General features: G+C 36.4%; 1 protein-coding gene across 1 annotated transcript in view; it reads left to right on the top strand.

Annotated features, from left to right (window-relative positions):
* Positions 1-20,493, top strand: part of ALDH1A1 (aldehyde dehydrogenase 1 family member A1) — a 60,315-nt gene that overhangs the window by 5,517 nt on the left and 34,305 nt on the right. Inside the window, exons 2-5 of the mRNA XM_004464954.5 lie at positions 6,984-7,088; positions 14,389-14,529; positions 17,209-17,338; positions 18,917-18,978. Coding sequence (XP_004465011.1) covers positions 6,984-7,088; positions 14,389-14,529; positions 17,209-17,338; positions 18,917-18,978 — 438 coding nt within the window. The remainder of the gene's footprint in view (positions 1-6,983; positions 7,089-14,388; positions 14,530-17,208; positions 17,339-18,916; positions 18,979-20,493) is intronic.

The following is a 20,493-nucleotide window of genomic DNA, read 5'->3' on the forward strand; positions in this document are numbered from 1 at the left end:
CAGATTCTTGTTCTTTAGGTCTGGGGTAAGATTTGAGTTTCTGCATTTCTAAAATGCTTCTGGGTTTTGCTGATGCTACTCAAAACCATTGTCTAAAAGACTTAAAACTTTTCCTATATTGGCCATCTTCTGTTTACTTAGGGAACTGGCTTCCTGTTTTCTTCCAGAAACTCAACCACACCCTGCCAAATCAGGATCTCTCACCTTCCCCTTCAGAAAGTGCCAGAGGTCAGCAGTAACCAAATCAGGGTCACAAACCAGAGATGGAGCCAACCACTGATGTAGTAGCTCTTGGGAGATGATCACTCACTAAGAATCCAATATTTAGTAAATGAATGTGTCCATAACTACTTGCCAGAATGGGAAGGCTGGTTGAGAAAATATCTTAGAGTGTATAAGAAACAACTCATTTGATGAGCAACCCAATGTTAAGGTAACACCCACTAGCGTGGTTAAGCTATGGGATGATATAACACAGACTGGTATAAAAGAAACCTCATGGGAATCCAGGTGTTGTTAAATGTAGATGCACTTGTCTCAAAATAGAAATTATCTAGCTAGGGGTGGTGGTGGTAGTGGTTTTCATGATGCTGTTGTAATTGTGGCCAGGGGATATATTAAAATTAACCCGATTTAAATGGCAGAATAGAGCCATGTTCAAAAGAATTTGAGCAATGACTGATTCATAAGTAAATGTTGAAGTAAAATCCCCTATTAAAAAACAAGTCAGAAAAGTAAATATTGGCATAAACCTGGAATTTGTAACACTGGTATGTTTTGTGTGTGTGTGTGAATGTATGTGATTGTGTGTGTGTGTCAAAGGGTCCCACAAATTTATAGACCTTGCTCTCTAGGGATACAAAGTGTGGCTAATGTTTCCTTTTCTGATATTATAATATCTCTATCTGATGCCTTTATTATAATGTTGAAATTGTTCATGGAAATATGATGGATAAGAATCTGTGCAAATAATGCAACTCTCAAAATTATCTCTAGGAATAGCCATCTCTCCCACCCAAAGACCCAACTATTTTTTTTCACTGCTCTCTCAGTACATAGACGTCTAAGGAATACAAATAGCAAACAATTGAATTATACAGCATTGTTTTCAGAAGGAAGAAGGCTTACATGTGAATAGTTGTACTGGGTCTTGACAAAAATAAATATTAAATATGTACAGAAGTTTTGAGTACTTCTACATCTTACTTCTTTGGTAGTTACAGGATATGTTTGAAGTACAGAAGTTGTTGACAAGTATTTTTGTTATCTGTGGGACATGGTGAAAATGTGACTCAGAACATAAATCCTTTAGCTTTTTTTTTTACCCTGACTGAGTTGACAAGGCTGAAGGGTTTTTTTCAAACACGAAGAAAAGATAACAAGAAAAAAAAAATCTCGTATTACTGAAGTGAAACTATAATTTAAAACAGAAATGAAAGGAAAATTTTATTTCTTCCATTTTTGTTTTGGTCACTCTATCACATTTTGTTTTCATTCCTTTGAATTAATATTAAATATTTTTTTCCTCCCATCTGTTATTTCCTCCTTAATTTCCTTTTATATTTTTCTGCTTGACTCTCAAGTTTTTCTTTGCTGCCTGGGGGATTTTGTTGAACATAGTTGCCAGGGATGTCCAAGGCCATCCTTCAGAGATCTAGCTTTGCTTTCCTGTAATTGTTGAACACCCCCCCCTGACTTTTGCTCAGGCTTTCACGTGTTAGTCCCGCATCTCTCCCCCTCCACCACCATAGTCTTTGGTACTTTTTAGGTTCCTAAGGCTGAGAAAGGTTTGCACATTTACAACACTCATCACTCCCACACAGCCACCCAGACTCTCAGGTTTAGAAATACATATGGTTAACACCAAATGGGTGATCTCATCACACTGTCTCTTAAAAGAAATCCTTTGTGCATTGAAAATGTGATCCATTAAAATCTCTCTGCCACAACAAAGTGTTAGCTTCCCTTAAGGATCTAGAGTATCTGGCCCAATTGTGGTCCCATAGAGGTAAAGCAAATTTGGCGCAACTGTTGGAGCAAGACCGGGATTCTCCCCTTTTAGTCAATAAAATCAGGCTACAAAATCTCATATGGGCAGATAAGGCTGGTAAGACTTTATTTTTCCCATTTCAAGTCCAGTTTAATCTAAGCCAGAAATGTGTTGAGGAAAGTGCTCATTTATTTAGATTGGTAACTTTATACCAAACACATTAAGACATGTTAACTTTTATTCTAGAAAAACTTTTTTTTTCAAAATTGTGACAGAATTCTTGGACACTAAACTGCAGCCAAGTAATGGTTACTCAAATGTAATATGATTCATCTCTTAAAATCTGGCATAATCTAAAATTCAAAGGGTAAAATGTGTTTCCTTAGTTCCCTAAACATTCCCATTAACTGTTTTCCCATATAAGAAGCACTTGAAGTCCAAGAGTATGTATAGATGTCTATAATTTCCAATGAATATTAAGTTGATATCTACTTTACATATATAATATTCAAAAGTATCCTGGAGTTCAAATTCATAGTTAGAATATTGTTGGTTTAACTAATGGTTAAATAGTACAGAATAACTTTTAATTTTATGGTATGATCCCTTCCTGCAAACTTGCTAAATGCAAACAGCAAATGGAAAATGCAGGTTGTCATCATTGTAGATCATTTCTACAGGTTTAATCATTATTATAATAAACATTCTTTAGCCTACATTTCTCTATATAACTATTTTATTTGATCACCAGAAGGATGATTATCCAAAAACATTTGGTCACATGATTAGCTGGAAGGCAAATGCCAAATGTAAAGCTAATAAAATTAAAACAGAAAAAAAGATAATTAAGGTAGTTCCTACTAATAAATTCTCTATAGCTAAAGGTAAGAAAAGAGTAGGGCGATGCCTAGCATTCTTAACAGTTCTGTGCGGAGTCTGATTTTATGCTCTAAGCTCTCTGTTTGTGGGAGAATATATATATATAATACATCATTTGTAAACTGTACTGCTACATTATTCTACTCTATGAAGCCTTATTACTTCGTGCCTGGACTGTTAAAATTGTCTCCTGGACTCCAGTTGCTAGCCTTCAAATCAATTTTGGTTACATTAAAGTTAGTATTCCTAAATCACCAATTTGATCTTGTCACTCCCTTATTAAAGCCAGAAAAGTATTCAGGTTTTGCAAGATTCACCACAAACTGACTTCATTTCCATTGTCTGACCTCATCTAGAAAGAATCTCCATTGGAAGTGTCCGTTCAGGGACAATCTCATTACTGTTCTCCAACATCCCAGATTGTTCCTTCCCTTTACTCATTGCTCCCCTTCTTCTCACTAATCTAATCCTATTCTTCAAGGATGCCTTCTTCCAGCCCACATTCCCCTCATCCATGAGTCCTTCTTTGCAATTTATTGACCAGAACACTGCTTTGGGCTTTTTACTCTCTGGTTCTTTTGTTCTTTCTGGCTGGTCTTGATATAAATGCATTCTCCACTTGGACTGTAAGGCCTTTGAGAGCAGGGGACAAGACCAACTCATCTTGCATCTTCCCATAGGACCTTCCAGAGGATTCCTCAGATATTTGCTCACAAATTGACATATGCTTTTCTGTTAATACCAAAGTGACTGTTTTGGATTATGTGAAAGTAAGCACAAATTCAAACAAATGTTGGATACATAGTGTTCTCCAGTATTAAAGATTAAACTGAATAATGTAGAGCAGTTTCTGGTGATTTGGGATAAACTGCAACTGATCTTTTTAGTTACATTAAGACTTCCAGATAGGCTTCTGTTATTTAGTTTAATGCTCATTTACAAAATAATTAACAGACTTTAATCTGAAGGAAAAGTTTTATGTAACTGCTTAGATACAAGATTCTGGTAATGAAACTAGATGATACATACTTAGCATAATGTTTCTTTTGCCAGAAAAGATTACATGCAGAAAGTAAAAATAAGGTATAATATATTGGAGCATACTATTGAGAACTTGAAACTGCAAATTATCACGGTCCTAAGGGTAAGAGGACTCAGGTGGGAACTGGAAAGTTTTACCAGAAGCCTAATAGAATGTAACAAATTCTATGACTTGTTTTATTAGATTTTTGGTGAAACTCCACTGTGGAAGAGTGGAATTCTGAGTTTATTTCTGACAGGCTGAAACTTGTGTTTTCTATATAGACATATAAAGTCTGAGGTGGTAATACAATCTTTATGGCAGGGAAAAGGCAGTCAATTAGAGAATGTGAGTGAATCTGACGCAAGCTTTGGCACATACCATGAAGTCTTCAGATTTTGTTTGGAATTTGATGGACACATATGTAGATATTGAACATGGCATTATAATACATGGCAGAGAAAATGAAGTAATTTAATAATAGTATACTAAAATGCTGTGTTGGAAGAGAAGAAAAATAGGTTAAATCCAGTTGGAATAACTAATGAAAGCCTCACAGAGGAGATGGCATTTTAAGCCAAAATATGAAGTATGAAGAGAATAGAATAGTGAAACTCCAGTCTGAGGAACAGCATGGAAAAAGGTATGAAGCAAAGAAAGGTGTGGTGTTCAAGACAGTATAATGAGGCTGATGCAAAGGGTAAACTGAGGAAACGCCAAAAAGCATGCTGCGGCCAGATTGTAAATCATGTCAAGTGCCATGCTAAGGAGTTTGAAGATGGAGAACCACCTAAATGTGCTGGAGGGGGAGTGGCAAGTGTGACTTGAGGGGGCAGTTGTTGGCAAAATCTGCACTGGGTTGGCTTAGGAAGATGATTATGATTAAATGTTTATGAAGTAGTGGTGGGGTGTAGGAAGCGGTCTCTTATAATAATATAGAAAAGAGTGATACAAAAGGGTAACTAGGGATTGTATGTCATAACAGGAGAAGGAGTGTATACGTGTATATATGTGTGCATGAGAGAGAGAGAAGAAAATGAGCCCAAGAGGGCTTTAGCGCTTTAGTTCAAGGATCATAGAAGCGTGTAGTGAGAAAGGACAACAAACTCAATTTTGTGCACATTTAGGAGTTTCCCAGACATTCACTGGGAAGAAAAATACTAAGAGATAAGGGTTAGAGATGTATAAAAGAAAATACTCTTTAATAGTAGTAACAGGGATTCTGTAAAATGCTTTTCTGAAAGCTAGAGTGCTGATTTGGGGCATGTCACTATTTTGAGTTAATCTTTATTCAAGTTTACCTAAAATGCTGACTTTTTTTTAATCTAGGGATGCAATGATGAATTTTATGGTCTTTGTCTATGTTACGTTTTCCATCACCCTTTCAGAGAACCAAGCGTGTTCTTGATGTCTCTATCTTTCTCATACCCCCTCATGTATTCTGCACATCTCTTCTTTTCGTCTGGACTGCTTTGTACCTGTCCCCCCTTTGTGTCTTTATGCCAAAATCTTTTTCTTGTCAATTTCCAGCCGTCACAAAGAGAAGTACAGGAGGTGAGGAAAGTACAGAAGTATAAAGAACAGGTTCTCTGTCTAAATCATCTCATAAATCACAGTATTTAGAATGAGTTATACTCAAGCAATTAAGAATGTATAGTAAGATACATTTTATTTTCTTGACAGCATATTAGTCTGTAGAGTGGATGCTACAAGATAAAATATCTAACTTTAAGGTAAAACTTACGTTCATTGAAAAGACCGCTTTTATTTCAAATATACACAATATAGTTAAACTAACCATGTAAAATCTTGATAGATGACATTGGGGGAATTTTTAATATCTACATGATTTTCACTTAGTGTACAACTGATTTAAGCTGATAGAGAACTTTCAATACATTCTCCACCAGGGTTGCCCTGTTAATAACTCACCTTTACAGATTAAGTAAATAGGGGTGAGATGGGTGTCTAAATTAAGATTTATATTATATATCCAGTGTGAGTGCCACCATTCTTTTAAAACTACACATATTAAACAACCTGTGATTCAAAATTAAATGAAATAGTTCATGATTTCATAATGAATCTAACAGAAAGTTGCAATGAATAATGTTCAATATTATATTATGATTATTTTCATATTTAAATAATGACTAAGCAAATGGATAATAAAAAAGAAATATTGGGATAGGAAGAGAGAGAAGAAATCCTAGCCTTTGTCAGAAATATACCATAGCTTTATTCATCACAAAAAGAGTGCTTTTTAATTTGCTTTTGTCAAATATCTGTACTCTACTGAAAGATATCAAAGTTCCATTAAGTTCCTTAATAAAACACTCAGGGTGCAAAACTTGAAATTCAACCTTTTAAAATGATGAACTAATGCTTTTTAATATTTCTATTTTATGGTGTGCACAGAATGAAATTCGATATTTTATGAACTCTTCTGTTTCTTTAGATGCATGTCTCTTTCTCATAGCTATCGCCAAGGCTGAGAAATCTAGAACCTGATTTCACCTGAGGACAAATGAGTTATTATCTAATCAGTTACAAAGGAGAATGAAACCTCTATGCCTTTAAAAAGTCAATGAAAAAGATGTCCCTAGGCAATCGCTTCCAAGCAAACTCTTTTAAAATTCCTTACCAAAGCTACCTTTAAAACTGCCATAAACTAGTCATTTCTGATACCAAATCACTCAGTAGCACAAAATGATCATGCTCAGAATATGAAGTGGAAAATAAAGATGGTGATTCGTGAAGATCAAGCCCTCTAAAGCCTCTGTTCTTGCCTCAAGTTATGGTTATTTCAGGGAAAAGCATCGTTTTCTAGACTTTTCCTCCTGTCTATATTTTCTTGTGTTGAAAGAACTGCATATTTTAGTGAAAATTTAAAATTTCTTTGTGTGTGTGTGTCTATGTATAAAATGGCTTAAACGGCAGAAAAAGTTTGTGGGGGAGGACATCTGAGAGGGTGAGGTTGTAACATTGTACCATGTGGGCATTTCATATGCTTTAGTGTAAGTTTGTAAAAAATTTCCAAAATTCACTGCATATTTAAATGTCTTTCTGTATGATTCCTCTCTGTCTTTCCAGATCTTCATAGACAATGAATGGCATAACTCTGTGAGTGGCAAGACATTTCCTGTCTTTAATCCTGCAACTGAGGAGAAAATCTGTGAAGTAGAAGAAGGAGATAAGGTAAATTTCCTAACCCTAATTTTATTTTATGCCAAGTGTTTTGGTCACTTTCTATTCTGAGCACCTAAACCCCTTTGTAAACTCAAGTAGGTATGTTGTTAGAATATGGTTTCCCAGGCGGTGGACTTGGTGCAGTGGTTAGGGCATCCGTCTACCACATGGGAGGTCTGCGGTTCAAACCCCTGGGCCTCCTTGACCGGTGTGGAGCTGGCCCATGCGCAGTGCTCATGCGCGCAAGGAGTGCCCTGCCATACAGTGGTGTCCTCCGCGTAGGGGAGCCCCCCGCGCAAGGAGTGCGCTCCATAAGGAGAGTCACCCAGCATAAAAGAAAGTGCAGCCTGCCCAGGAATGGCACCGCACACATGGAGAGCTGACACAACAAAATTACCCAATAAAAAGAAACACAGATTCCCAGTGCCGCTGACAACAACAGAAGCGGACAAAGAAGATGCAGCAAATAGACACAGAGAACAGACAACTGGGGTGGGGGCAGGGAGGGGAGAAAAATAAATAAATAAATAAATAAATAAATAAATCTTTAAAAAAAAAAAAAAGAATATGGTTTCCCGACAAGTGTGGGGAACGTTTCTAAGCCATACTTGGTACATAGAGGGTACTCAGTAGTCTATTAATGATGAAGTGCCTGTGGAGTAAGGAGAATAAAAGTCTTCAGAATTTTTATTTGAGTCTAAGTTAAAATAATCCTTCTAGTCATTAATTGCCCGGATATTACTGGGCTTTGCATCTCTGTAACAAAAAACATAGTTGTTTTTGTTTTGCTTTGTTTTGTTTTTTCCCCTTTGTGAAAAGACCACTGGGAGATGAAGTCAGTAAAACCCAAGGATAATCCATTCATGAAACTTTTTTTTCATTGTAGCACTCACCTTCTCCTGGCCTGTCTCCATCCTTTCACTGCCTTTGCCCCAATCAATGAGATCACTAACTTCACCTCAAAAAGCCTTGCAGACCTATTGCAACATAGCAATACCTGGGGTTCTTTTGGATTTAGGGAAAGCCCCAGATTTAGGCTGCATGATTATCGGATTGAAGTAAAATCCCTGCCTGGAGGGGCAGGAGTGCAGAGTTTAGCCACCAGAGTCCACAGTTTGAGAAGTAGAAATAAGATCTAATTGACACACTGGAGTGTTACTGGAGTGAAGATTTTACTGTTTGTGTGTACCAACGGGTTCATTGGTGCATAATTTCTTCGAGGGCTTCACACTGCTTCTGAGAAAAAGTCCACATACAAAGATCCTTTATAATATTACTCAACCCATGTTTCTGGCCTCCATCCACTTCTGACCCCTTCAACCCCAGAAGTTCCAACTTTGCCATGCCCAAAGCTTCCCCAGACCATTGCATGCTAGTCATTTCATCTGTGCAATGTCCAAGGTGTAGACTCAGGACCTAGGAAGAGCACAGGTTTTCCATGGTTTTACTCACCCCCTTCGAGTTTTGGTTCCTTTTTATGTAAAATGAGAAAATAGAAAACCTAAGGGGTTAAATAAGAAAGTATGTAAAGAGCTTTAACAATGCCCGGCACATAATAAAGCCTCAATCATTACAAGGTCATTTCACATCTTTAAGCCTTCTCTAAACTTCTCAGGGAGAATTGCTCTCTTCTGTGCCGTTATCAAACTCTGCTTTTGCCTGTATCATGACCCTGTGTTGCAGAACTACTGGCTAATTGGTCTGAGACAATGTGCCCCTTCTAGAGATTAATACCACATATCACATTTGAATCCTCAGTGACTGGTACAATCTAGTTAATGAATAAATGAAATGCTCTTCTCTTCTACCAAGTTTTGAATTTTCAAATACCCCATGTACTTTGCCTTGGGAATCCTGTACGGAACTGATCAATGATTAAGGCATTGATTCTCAAAATTTACTCTACATCAGAATCACCTGAAAGGCTTGCTAATTTCAGTAATTCTAGAGTGGGTCCCAAGAATTTTCATTTCTAACAAATTGTCAGGTGATGTTGATGTTGCTGGTGGTGGAGAACTACACTTTGAGAACCGCTGAACTATGGTATTAAACCTAGGTTGTCTCTCCACTTAGGAGTTAGCATTTAATAGGCACTATGAACTTTGACAGGCAAGGAAGTTGGTGACTGGAAACTGCTGTGACAATTACTGCACCTCTGTGAAATGTTACAAGACCAAACTTGAGTAGGGAAATCCTGATTATCCCTGGCACAAAAATAGTCTTTCCCAGAAATAAGAGGAAATGTTATTCTTCACATTCCACAAGGTGTAATACCTTTTTATCAGAGACTTCTAGAGATCCATACAATATGCAATTACCTCAGATGTCCCTCTAGTGTCTTGAATGGTTCTGGCAAGCCCGAGGAATGTATGAAAAGCAATAAGGGGCACGATGAGGACACAGTATTTGAAGAGAGAGAATGCAGATCTGTTTTCAGTTTGCAATTAACCAAAGAAAAAATACTCCTGATGTTTCTCTATTGAGGCTCGAACATCTAGTTCTGCCACCGACTTCTAGGATTAGTTTTACCAGTAAAACAAAGCTGTGCCTGGAATTCCCACAGAAAAGATGTGAGGTAGTCTGAGAACTTTATTGGCACCATTTGTGAGATTTACCTTCTTCCTACCTGAGTGAGGGAAAGTTAGGATCATACCTGGAGCCTTAGAAATGTTTGTCATTTATTTGCTCTGTGCTTATTGACAATTATTCTGCTCACAGAAGAGTGGAATTGTTTGTAAAAGCATAGATCAAGGCTAATTATTAACATACATGAAAGCTTCCAGTCAGGTCATACTACTATTCGAGTTGGCTTGATATTTGATCACTCAAATGAAATTTTTCATGGTATAAGCTGTTTTCCTTGGTAAGCAACCAGCACACTTGTAGCTTTATTCCTTTGGGAGTGATACACTACTTTTCTTTTTAAGTAATAATTGTTCTTACAATTTTGCCAATAAATATATAGTAACCTCTAACAACATTGCTTAGTGAAAGGTACAAATCTAGCAAATTACATAGTCACGGTAAACCAATATTCTGGAACTGACTCTTTAGATGGTGAGCCAAGAGGTTTTAGCATTTAATTTCTGCGTAGAATAGAACTAACAATGGGCTATATACTGCCTTTCAAAGGTATTACAAAGAAGGAGGAGGGGCAAGAACAAATGGAAGTTACAAAGCAAAGCACAGATGTGGGTGGGAACTGTTTTCTTTTCACTTCAGTGGCTCTTTTAGGCCGTTGACTAATCCTGAAACCTGCTTTTAATACTAAAACATGACCTAACAAATGATTGGTGAGAATGAAAGTGACCATGGCAAGTGTAAAGGTAAAAGTGCTCTGATAAGTACTTTTTCTACCTCTGAATGAATTTAATATGGGAATGCACTATCTGGGAGTAGTTGGCCAGTTCATTTTCCTTAACCCTGTTCATTTGCTGTTTTGTCATCTTTCAAGTCGTCTTTATACACCAGGCTTGTGGTTCCTTATTTCAAAAAAAAAAAAACAACATTTTAACACTATAAGGCAAAAATGTTATTGATGGTGGCAAATCTGGGTTACTATATCAACTTGTTCTCTGGTTAATTAAAATTATATTCCTGGAAATACCGGTTCTGGAATAAAAATCTGAGAAATACTAGTCCTGGAATAATAATTTAAAAACCTTATACCTAATAATTTTGATTAATGTAAACACTTTTTATTATATAACGGTACTTATTAAAGAACAATTTAGTACATACATATCAAATATAAACAAATTATATCATCTTGAGCATAACCTCATATAAAACCAATTAACACAATGAGTTTGTAAGATGGGTACCAAAGTTATTAAATATTTATTAATTGCCTATTGTAGGCCCAGAACAATAAAATATTATATTTTATAATGCCAATAGCAATAAATATTCTTTGAAAAGTAGATTACCATTAGGAAGCAACCTTGAACAGCTTTCAGAGCTGGATTTTGGAATCAACTATAGAATCAAATCCTGGCTCTACCATGTGCTGGTTCAGCCATTTAATGTCCATGAGTCACAGTCTACTCACCTGTAAAACACAGTCCATGATACTTAATTATAGTGGTAACTGTGGGACTTGATGAGCTAATAACCATCAAGGGCTTAGCTTAGTGCCTGGAGCTCAGTGGGCTCTTTCATAATCAAATTGGGTTAGTCTGGCAAGGGGCAGGTAGGCTGTGATATTTTCACTGGATCTTAAAGAATCTGTAGGATTTTGAAAATGGAAACATGCCGAAAGAGGATTCTAGGCTAAGAGCACCACAGGAACAGAGGCAAGAAGGAGTTAGTCCAAACTAAGAGTAGAAAAAAATGTGAACAATAAGTTTGGGTAGATGAGGTGGGGGCCAAAGTTGCTGGACCTTGAAAACCAGGCAGGAGTTTGACCTTGGGACTGAAAGTAAAAGGGAATGATTGCAAACAAGTGAGAGGAAAGGTGACAAAATGAAATTATTCAAAGGAGATTAGCCTGGTAACAGTAAGCAAGACAGTTTGGGGAAAGTAAAGAATGGCCTTGGTAAGACTAGCTACAATGTGAGATAATCCGAGCTTAAAATAGTACAGGGCAGGGAAAACTGAAAGGAAAGATTAAAATGTACTAGAACTGCTGAGAGTGATTTTAAGATTGTTTTGACTGTTACTGCTACAATAACAATTGCTACCATTTAATGAACACATACCATAGTGCCTGTCACACAGAAAATGTGTTTCAAGTGTTAAGTAATTTTCTGTACCACCTTGTGAGATGTTATGCCCTTTTAAAGATTAGAAAACTAAAGGATAGAGAAGTCAGGTAACAACCAATAGCTTTCACTTCAGAACATTTTTCACATTTTATAACAATATATTGGCATGGTTATTTGGTTGTGGCTCTTTCCCTTTAAATTGAAAATTTTCAAAGGGCAGTCTCTTTACCTCACTGTTGTATCACTGGGAGCAAGTGCCTGATGATGAAAGCTTTAGAGTATTTAGCAAAGTTTGGATGGATAGATGGATGGGTGGGTGGATGAATGGATCAAAGATTACATGACTAATAAGGAAAACCAGAATTCAAACCTGGGTTTTCTGATTCCAAAGCTTTATATTAATTACAATTACTCTATATCTGCTATTGCAAGGTTAAGTAGAGATGAGAGAAGAGTAATGGCATGATCTAAAGGACATAACCACAAGGAAAACTTCTTTATCTATAGCAGCATTCTCTAGGGATGTCATTTTCACATGGCAAAGTTACTTATCTTGACGCCAGTTGCTCCTCCTGTTTCTGTAGGCCGAAGAGAACCCTAGTCACAAATAATCTACATTTAATGTCCTCATGCTGAAATAAAGCTGAAATAACCCATATTTGGCTAAAGTTGATGGTGGAACACTGAGCAGAAGGATCCAAATGAAAGACATGCCTCATAGATCTCTTTAACACAGAACAGAATATATTTTATAAATTGTAGTATCCACAAATCATGCTGACAATCTCAGATTTTTTGTGGTTTGCTTTTTAAAAAAACAAACTTGAAAAAAGATAAGAAGCTATGGCATCAAATAATGTCCAAATGTAAGATATCAATGTGATTAACCAAATACCCAAAATATGTATTGTGTGTATGTATGTATGTATGTATGTGTGCATACACACATACACATATATACATATATTTCTCAATAAAGTCCAAATAATATATACTTATATACTTATATTTTACTAATGCATATATATATATATATATATATATATATATATATATATATACACACACACACACTAATCATTCTCTGAAAAGTTAGTAACCTACACAAGTGTGTGATGTAAACAGTGTTCATACATGGTAAATATTATCAATTAATCAGACCACATTATGCTTCTAAATATGCTTCTTTCCTCAGATCTTAATATGGAGACAAATATTGTCAAAATGGTTTACTTGTTTTTCAATTTGCAAACTTACAAGTTTGAAACTTCTGAACTGAATACAGCCTGAGACAGGGAATATTAACCCAAGTTTCATGTCTCCCTAAAGGGGAGGTTTCATCTTTGGATGGGGTTCAGCTTAATTGTGAGCAATTTAAAATATTTTTGGGCAGTTCTCCACCCCAGATTCTCACAGAGGATTATGTCTTCTGCAAAATTTGCAAGCTATTGGCTTAAGATACTAAGTAGTCATGTTTTGTTGAGCACCAAGTATGTGCTTAGGCCAGTCCTGTGGACATTTAAGGTCTAGGATATGTGAAGTAGTGATAGAAGAGATGGGAGGTAAATTCTGTAGACACTCAAAACGGTCTGAACACGGATCTGTGGAGAATGGAGTGACAAGGATAAAATTTGTAGCTGAGGTAGGACTAGGACATAACCTGAGGAGTAAACCTGGTTTCAAAAGACACAAGAGCAGAAAAGGGAAGGCAGGGTGGCTGGATCAAGTATGGAAGCACTTTATGATTTGACTCCTTTTTGAAGCAATGTCATTCCAAGTAGCACATTATTAGTATTAACAGACTTCTTTACCAGGTTAGGGATTAAAAAGGATCTATTTGTACCCAGTTGGGAAGTGAGGGATTGACACATACAGACCCTTCTCTATGCCAGTCCCATCAGCTTTATACTTTTTTTACTCTGCACAAAGGAAATGAACACATATTTATAATACTTAATCTTCAATAGCAAAACAAAATTCTATTTACTCTGCAATAGGTTCTTCATGAGACTGAACAGGTGTTAAAGTCACCAAAAATCATAAAGGATAGTCACCATTTTGGATCTTGGGCTTTGCCTGGAATTTTAGGTAACCCAGTCACCAAAGGAGTACAGTGCAATGGGGGAAAGCAGGGTTCTGCAAGCAGGCTCAGTTCAGAAATCATTTCGGCCACTTTTATCTATTGACCTTAGACAGATGTTTTCTCTCTCCTTGCTTCAGTTTCTTCATCTATAAAATAGGTAAAATGTTTATCTCACAAAATTATTGAGCATTAAATGAGTTAATACGTGCAAAGTTATTAAAATATTCCTAGATAAAACAAGTACTCAAATGATAGCAGCTATTCAAAATGATTATTATACTCTTTATATTTATTCTAGAAAACCAAGCATGTGCTACATGTGTGAAGGTCATCATTCTATAACATAGGGCAATGGGTTTAATTCCAGTGTACTCTAATTGAGTGCAAATAGTGTGCTAAATTTAGGACTAACGACGATACAGTACCCACTTATGAGGAGTTTCAGTCTATTTTATTGGATGATTGCCATTAGATTTGCTAATATGTTTAACCTACTAATTGAGTTCCCCTTGACTTGCAGGAAGATGTTGACAAAGCAGTGAAGGCTGCAAGGAAGGCTTTCCAGATCGGTTCTTCATGGCGTACCATGGATGCTTCGGAGAGGGGACGGCTAATATACAAGTTGGCTGATTTAATTGAGAGGGACCGCCTGCTGCTGGCAGTGAGTACTAACCAGATACAGCAGGAAGCAAGAGCTCTAGAAACCCTTCATTGTTTTAATTGGCAAGTCATTTTGATTTGAGTGGTTACCACATGCTTTCTACAAACAAAATATAAAAGACTTCATCTTCCAGCTCTTTAAAAAGTGTACTGTGGTAACATATATACAATGTAAAATTTGACATTTTAATCATTTATAAGTGTACAATTCAGTGGTATTAATTACATTCACAATGCCATGCTATCGTCACCACTGCCCATTACCAAAACTTTTTCATCATGCAAAAGAGAAACTCTGTACCCATTAAACAGTAATTCCCCATTCTCTTTTCTCAGGTAGTCTCTAATCTACTTTCTGTCTCTATGAATTTGCTTAATCTAGATATTTCATAAAAGTGAATTTATACAGTATCCATTTGTGTCTAGCTTAACTCACTTAGCATAATATTTTTAAGGTTCATCCATGCTATAGCATGTATCAGAACTTCATTCCTTTTATGAGTGAATAATATTCCGTTGAATAGCAGATGATCCATTCATCTGATAATGTGATGGACACTTGGGTTGCTTCACCCTTTTGGCTATTGTGAGTAATGTTGCTATGAATGTTGGTGTACAAGTATCTAATTGAGTCCCTGTGTTCAATTCCTTTGGGTATATACCTGGAGGTGGAATTGTTGGGTCACATTATCATGCTATTTAACTTTTTGAGGACTGCCGACTTTTCCACAGCAGCTGCGCTATTTCACATTCCCAGCAACAATGCATGAGGGTGCCTATTTTGCTATCCAGCTTTTATATAGAAACATTACCATTGAATTTGTTCTCAAATAGTAATCTGCACACTAGTTCTGGATGATGTTAGTCTCTTGTTTCATAATAGATTCTACAGTCCCAACTTTGACAAATATCGAGGTTCCTTTACCCTAGAACTTTTCGGAGCCTTTAACAAGGTCGTGTGCAGTGTGAATCTCCTAGAATGTCATACTGAGTTTCTCAAACTTACTTGACCACTGAACTCTTTTAGTGAAATATCTCATGAAGTTTGTTTAAAGGGGCCCAGAATATTTCTCTAAAGTAAATCATTTTTTCTCCTTACTCCAGCTCACTTAGATACTTAATAATGGCTACTTTTTCCTTTCCTGAAATATGCCTGCTCACAATGGTCTTGATTAAATTATGTCCTTTTTACAGGTGGAAAAAAGGCAAAGAATAAAGAATAATCCAGTCAGCCATGTGTTTATACAAATATATATACACACACATATATATATACACATTGCTTTTTAAAAAGACATTTTAGATGCTAGATGAGTTAACACTTAATATGGGGTGCATGTTTCCTTGTCCTCTTTTTCTCAATTGAATATTATAATGAAGTCAATTGAGCACAAACCATTACCATGATCATGTTTCAGAGTAAATTTTTTTTGTTACCTTTAGAATTTTAAACTTGCAGTTTAGAGGCCTATATTTTAAAAATTAATGGCAGCAATTATAGCTAATCAAAGTACCATTTATCACTCAATCAAAGATTCAGCATAATTCATAGTATGCAATAATATAGAGCCAGAAGCTATGCACAATAAAAACCATATTAACCAAAAAGTCCTGTAAGGAGAAAGCAGCATTTGCTAAAACTTAGCTTCTCATTCTGATCTGCGGATCAAAGAGTGTTGACTGCTTCTGTCAGCATAAGATTTTAAGGGGAACAAAAGAGCAAACATACAAAAATCATGTTTGATTAAATTTTGAGATGACAGACCATATAATACAGACAGAAGATGGTATAACAGATGGGAATAGTTTTAACATTCAATTGGCAGCACATTCCTACCAGGTAACCAGCCCAGCATAACAATAGGTCCCAAAAAACTTTTTAAAGTGCAGCTTAAGTAAAGGAGGGAAAAAAGAGACAGTTCAATGGTTGGGAAACTAGATTGGATGTTTAATTTTACAGCCGGGCCATTCAATCAATAATTATGACAATAATGGCAAAACTGGGAGTTTCACAATGAAAAAAAATTCTGATTCTGGTAAAGAAAATTCTGGGTATGTAACAATCAAAATACTGATGAAATCACCAAGTTTGAAACATTTCAGTTCATTTTAATTCATTTCTAATCTAAACACTATGGTCCTTTTTCTTGCCTATAATATTAACAGATGATGAAGACAGGTGTCATTTAAGTTTATGTGAACTGATTGGTTAGATTCAGAAAGCATTCAAAAATTAAAAACAATTATTGAAGCATTATTAATAATCACTGCCATGAAATTGTCTCTCACATTTAGATTATACAGTTAAGTGCAGTCTTCTTGAAACTCTGGTCTGTCAAAGGAGACTAAGTGCCATTCTCACCAGCTGTCTAGATATCAAATCATGACCAATTCCTAGAAAGTTGGCTTGCTGGAGGACATTCATAATGAGAAATAAGGAGCACTAGGGTTTAAAGGCCAGGATCCTACTACCCTTTCTGCCTGGATTTTGCTACATGACCTCATTTTAATTCTTTTTTTTTTTTTTTCCTTCTCTTTAAAAAGAGGAGATTAGAGAAGTTGACATAGGATTTCTTCAATTTCCAAAATTCTATAGCTCATGATTTTTAAAAATATTGGCTATAATTTTTAAACCTAGAAATTGTATGGAAATACATATTTGGAATTTCATCTCTTTCAGACACTGGAGTCAATGAATGGTGGAAAACTATTTTCCAATGCATACCTGATGGATTTAGGAGGATGCATAAAAACATTACGCTACTGTGCAGGCTGGGCTGACAAGATTCAGGGGCGGACAATACCGGTTGGTAAGTAGATTTAGGAACCGGCCTGGGCTGGGGATAGGGCTGGGGATAACTGTAGAGCTGAAGAATTCTAAAATCTCCCTTTTAAAAATGGCAATCAAATAAGGCAAGATTATTTTCTCGTTGACTTTGAGAAAATGTGGTTCTGAGCCTGGGAATTGTGTCAAGATTCATCGAATTGTTTTTTTTTTTTTTTTAACCTCTTAACCAATTTTATTTTATTTTTATAGTCATTAAAAATTTTTCTTTTCTAGATACATAGATCACAAAAAATGTTACGTTAAAAAATATAAGAGGTTCCCATATAACCATACCCCACCCAACCCCCACTCTTCCCACATCAACAACCTGTTTCATCACTGTGGCACAGTCATTGCATTTGGGTGAATACATTTTGGAACACTGCTGCACTGCATGGATTATAGCCTACATTGTAGTTTACACCTCTCCTCCAGTCCATTCAGTGGATTATATCAAGATATATATTGTCCAGCATCTGTCCCTGCGATATCATTTAGGACAACTCCAAGTCTGAAAATGCCCCTACATCACCATCCCAGTGTCCACAGGATGGATTAGAGTGGATTTACTGGTATTCTACTATAGAACTATTGTGACTCTAGCAATGGAAGAAATTGTATCAACTTGCTTTTTAAAATAACTCAGCAGCACCATAGAGAAGATAGCACTGTGGATATTTTAGAAGATATTAATGTACAGATATTCTTATGGCCATAATAATTGATTTAAGGCAATTGTCTCTCTAAGGACCCACATTTTCCAAATCTGGCCTCTAAAATTACTAATTTGGGTTTTATTCCAGTAGTAACATTTATACTCTTTCTATAATGTAATTATTTAAGCTTCTTAGCATGTTCCAGTAAGAGCCAGATATAGTCATCTATGTCTGGTCTAACTCATTACAGACTAGACCAATTGAACAAACTAATTCAGAGTAATTTATTTCTAATAGCTTCAAAACAAGATGGTACTGAGTTTGTAGCCTTATTTACAATGTGTGTGTGTGTATGTGTATGTATGTGTTATTTAGTGAGGAATGTACAAGATGGGATAGAAATGTGAAAAAACACCAATTTGGAAAACATAGGTAGAATTTAATCTATAAACTTAGTGAATATAGAAATACAGCATCCTCCAGATTGGCCCTGTTGTGTATTTCCAAACAAACTGGAGCATCCATTAGGTTAGAAATGATGCTCTGGAAGTAAAAAGGTGAGAATGAGACCATGGTGGTACCAAGGAATGTGGTTACCTTAGGAGCTGTTTTCTTTTGTATAAAACTTAGAGAACAAGGATTGTAGGCAATGAGACATAGAATCAATTAACTTTCAGATATTTTCCAAGTTTAAACATCTTTGTTTTGACCTCATTCACTTTCACAGTTTCTTTCATTCCAGATTACTATTGTAGAGCTCAAATTTTTATTTTGAAAGTAGTTGCAGGTATAGACTTTTTTCTTCTTTTAGTATTGACTACACCTTCCTCTCACATCAGCCCCTAACCACCATTTCATTAAATGCGTTTGTCCAAATATGTTGGTGCATGTGTTTTGTTTTCCAGATGGAGACTTTTTTACTTATACAAGACATGAACCTATTGGTGTATGTGGCCAAATCATTCCTGTAAGTTGGTCTTCTGTATAACTTCTTTAATCTTAAAAATAAAATTGAGTTAAAAATCTATCTGATATAATGATGAAGCTTTGTCCAACACAAATGGATACTTAGATAATGGCTAAAAGCAGAGCAAATGTAAGACGTTGCAACGCCTTGGTCTTCCCATGACTGGACATCTTGGATATAATTTGGTAATCCAGCAACTATCTATATCCTGACATATCTCAGAAGGGTGTTCAACATTATCCCATTCACCAACCTCAACCATTCATTGATGGGTTGTTTTTGTGTAAAAAAAAAAAAAAACACAACTGTTTTAGAGACTCTTTTTTTTTTTTTTTAAAAAAGATTTATTTATTTATTTAATTCCCCCCCCCCTCTCCTGGTTGTCTGTTCTTGGTATCTATCTGCTGTGTCTTGTTTCTTTGTCCGCTTCTGTTGTCGTCAGCGGCACGGGAAGTGTGGGCGGCACCATTCCTCGGCAGGCTGCTCTTTCTTTTCACGCTGGGCGGCTTTTCTCACGGGCGCACTCCTTGCGCGTGGGGCTCCCCCACGCGGGGGACACCCTTGCGTGGCACGGCACTCCTTGCGCGCATCAGCACTGCGCATGGCCTGCTCCACACGGGTCAAGGAGGCCCGGGGCTTGAACCGCGGACCTCCCATGTGGTAGACGGATGCCCTAACCACTGGGCCAAAGTCCGTTTCCCTCTTTTTAAGACCCTTGCTTTACATGTATATGTAAAATGGTCATCTGCTACAGGACACCATTTTAGTGGAATGTAATCTGCCCTACCACCCTCCAGCACTTTTTATCTCCTCATTGGAACTTCCCAATCATGGAGAACAGTAGCAATCAGATTGTTAACATCCCAAAAGGACTTTTTAAAATTACAATATAAGAAATTAGGCCAGAGGCATTTGGAATGCTGGTGGAACATTTCCTATCATTAGATAAGAGATTCTGATACTCCAGAGTTGCCTCTTAGAGAAGGTGGTATTCCTAAGCAAAATCCTGAAGATTTCCTTTAAACTCAACAAACAGGACACTATCCAAATGATTTTACTTTGTATGAAACATTCAAAAATGCCAAATAAAAAGATGACATCTTTTCCTCCAATGAGATTGAAATATATACATGTATACATATTTTTGAATACAACTGCTTATTAGTTAAAAAAAAATTCCAAATAAAATCAATAAAAACTACATAATTCTGAATAGTAATTTTATCAGTCAGGGTTCTCTAGAGAATCAGAACCATCAAGATATATGTGTGTGCATAAATATAAACACAAATATAACTATAAATATGTATATGTGTGTATGTGTATCCAAAGAGAGAGATTGAAACGTATAGAGCAAGCCAAGAGGCTGGAACTTCTGGCAAGAGTTGAAGTTGCAGTCAGCTGGGGAGGCAGGCTAGAAAGTTAGGCAACAATCATATGGTAGTCTTGAGGCAGAATTTCTTCTTTTCCCAGAAACCCCCATTTTTGCTCTTAAGGCATTTCAGCTGATTGGAT

Source organism: Dasypus novemcinctus, chromosome 8, assembly GCF_030445035.2.
Source record: "Dasypus novemcinctus isolate mDasNov1 chromosome 8, mDasNov1.1.hap2, whole genome shotgun sequence".
In the NCBI taxonomy this organism is placed as follows: Eukaryota; Metazoa; Chordata; class Mammalia; order Cingulata; family Dasypodidae; genus Dasypus; species Dasypus novemcinctus.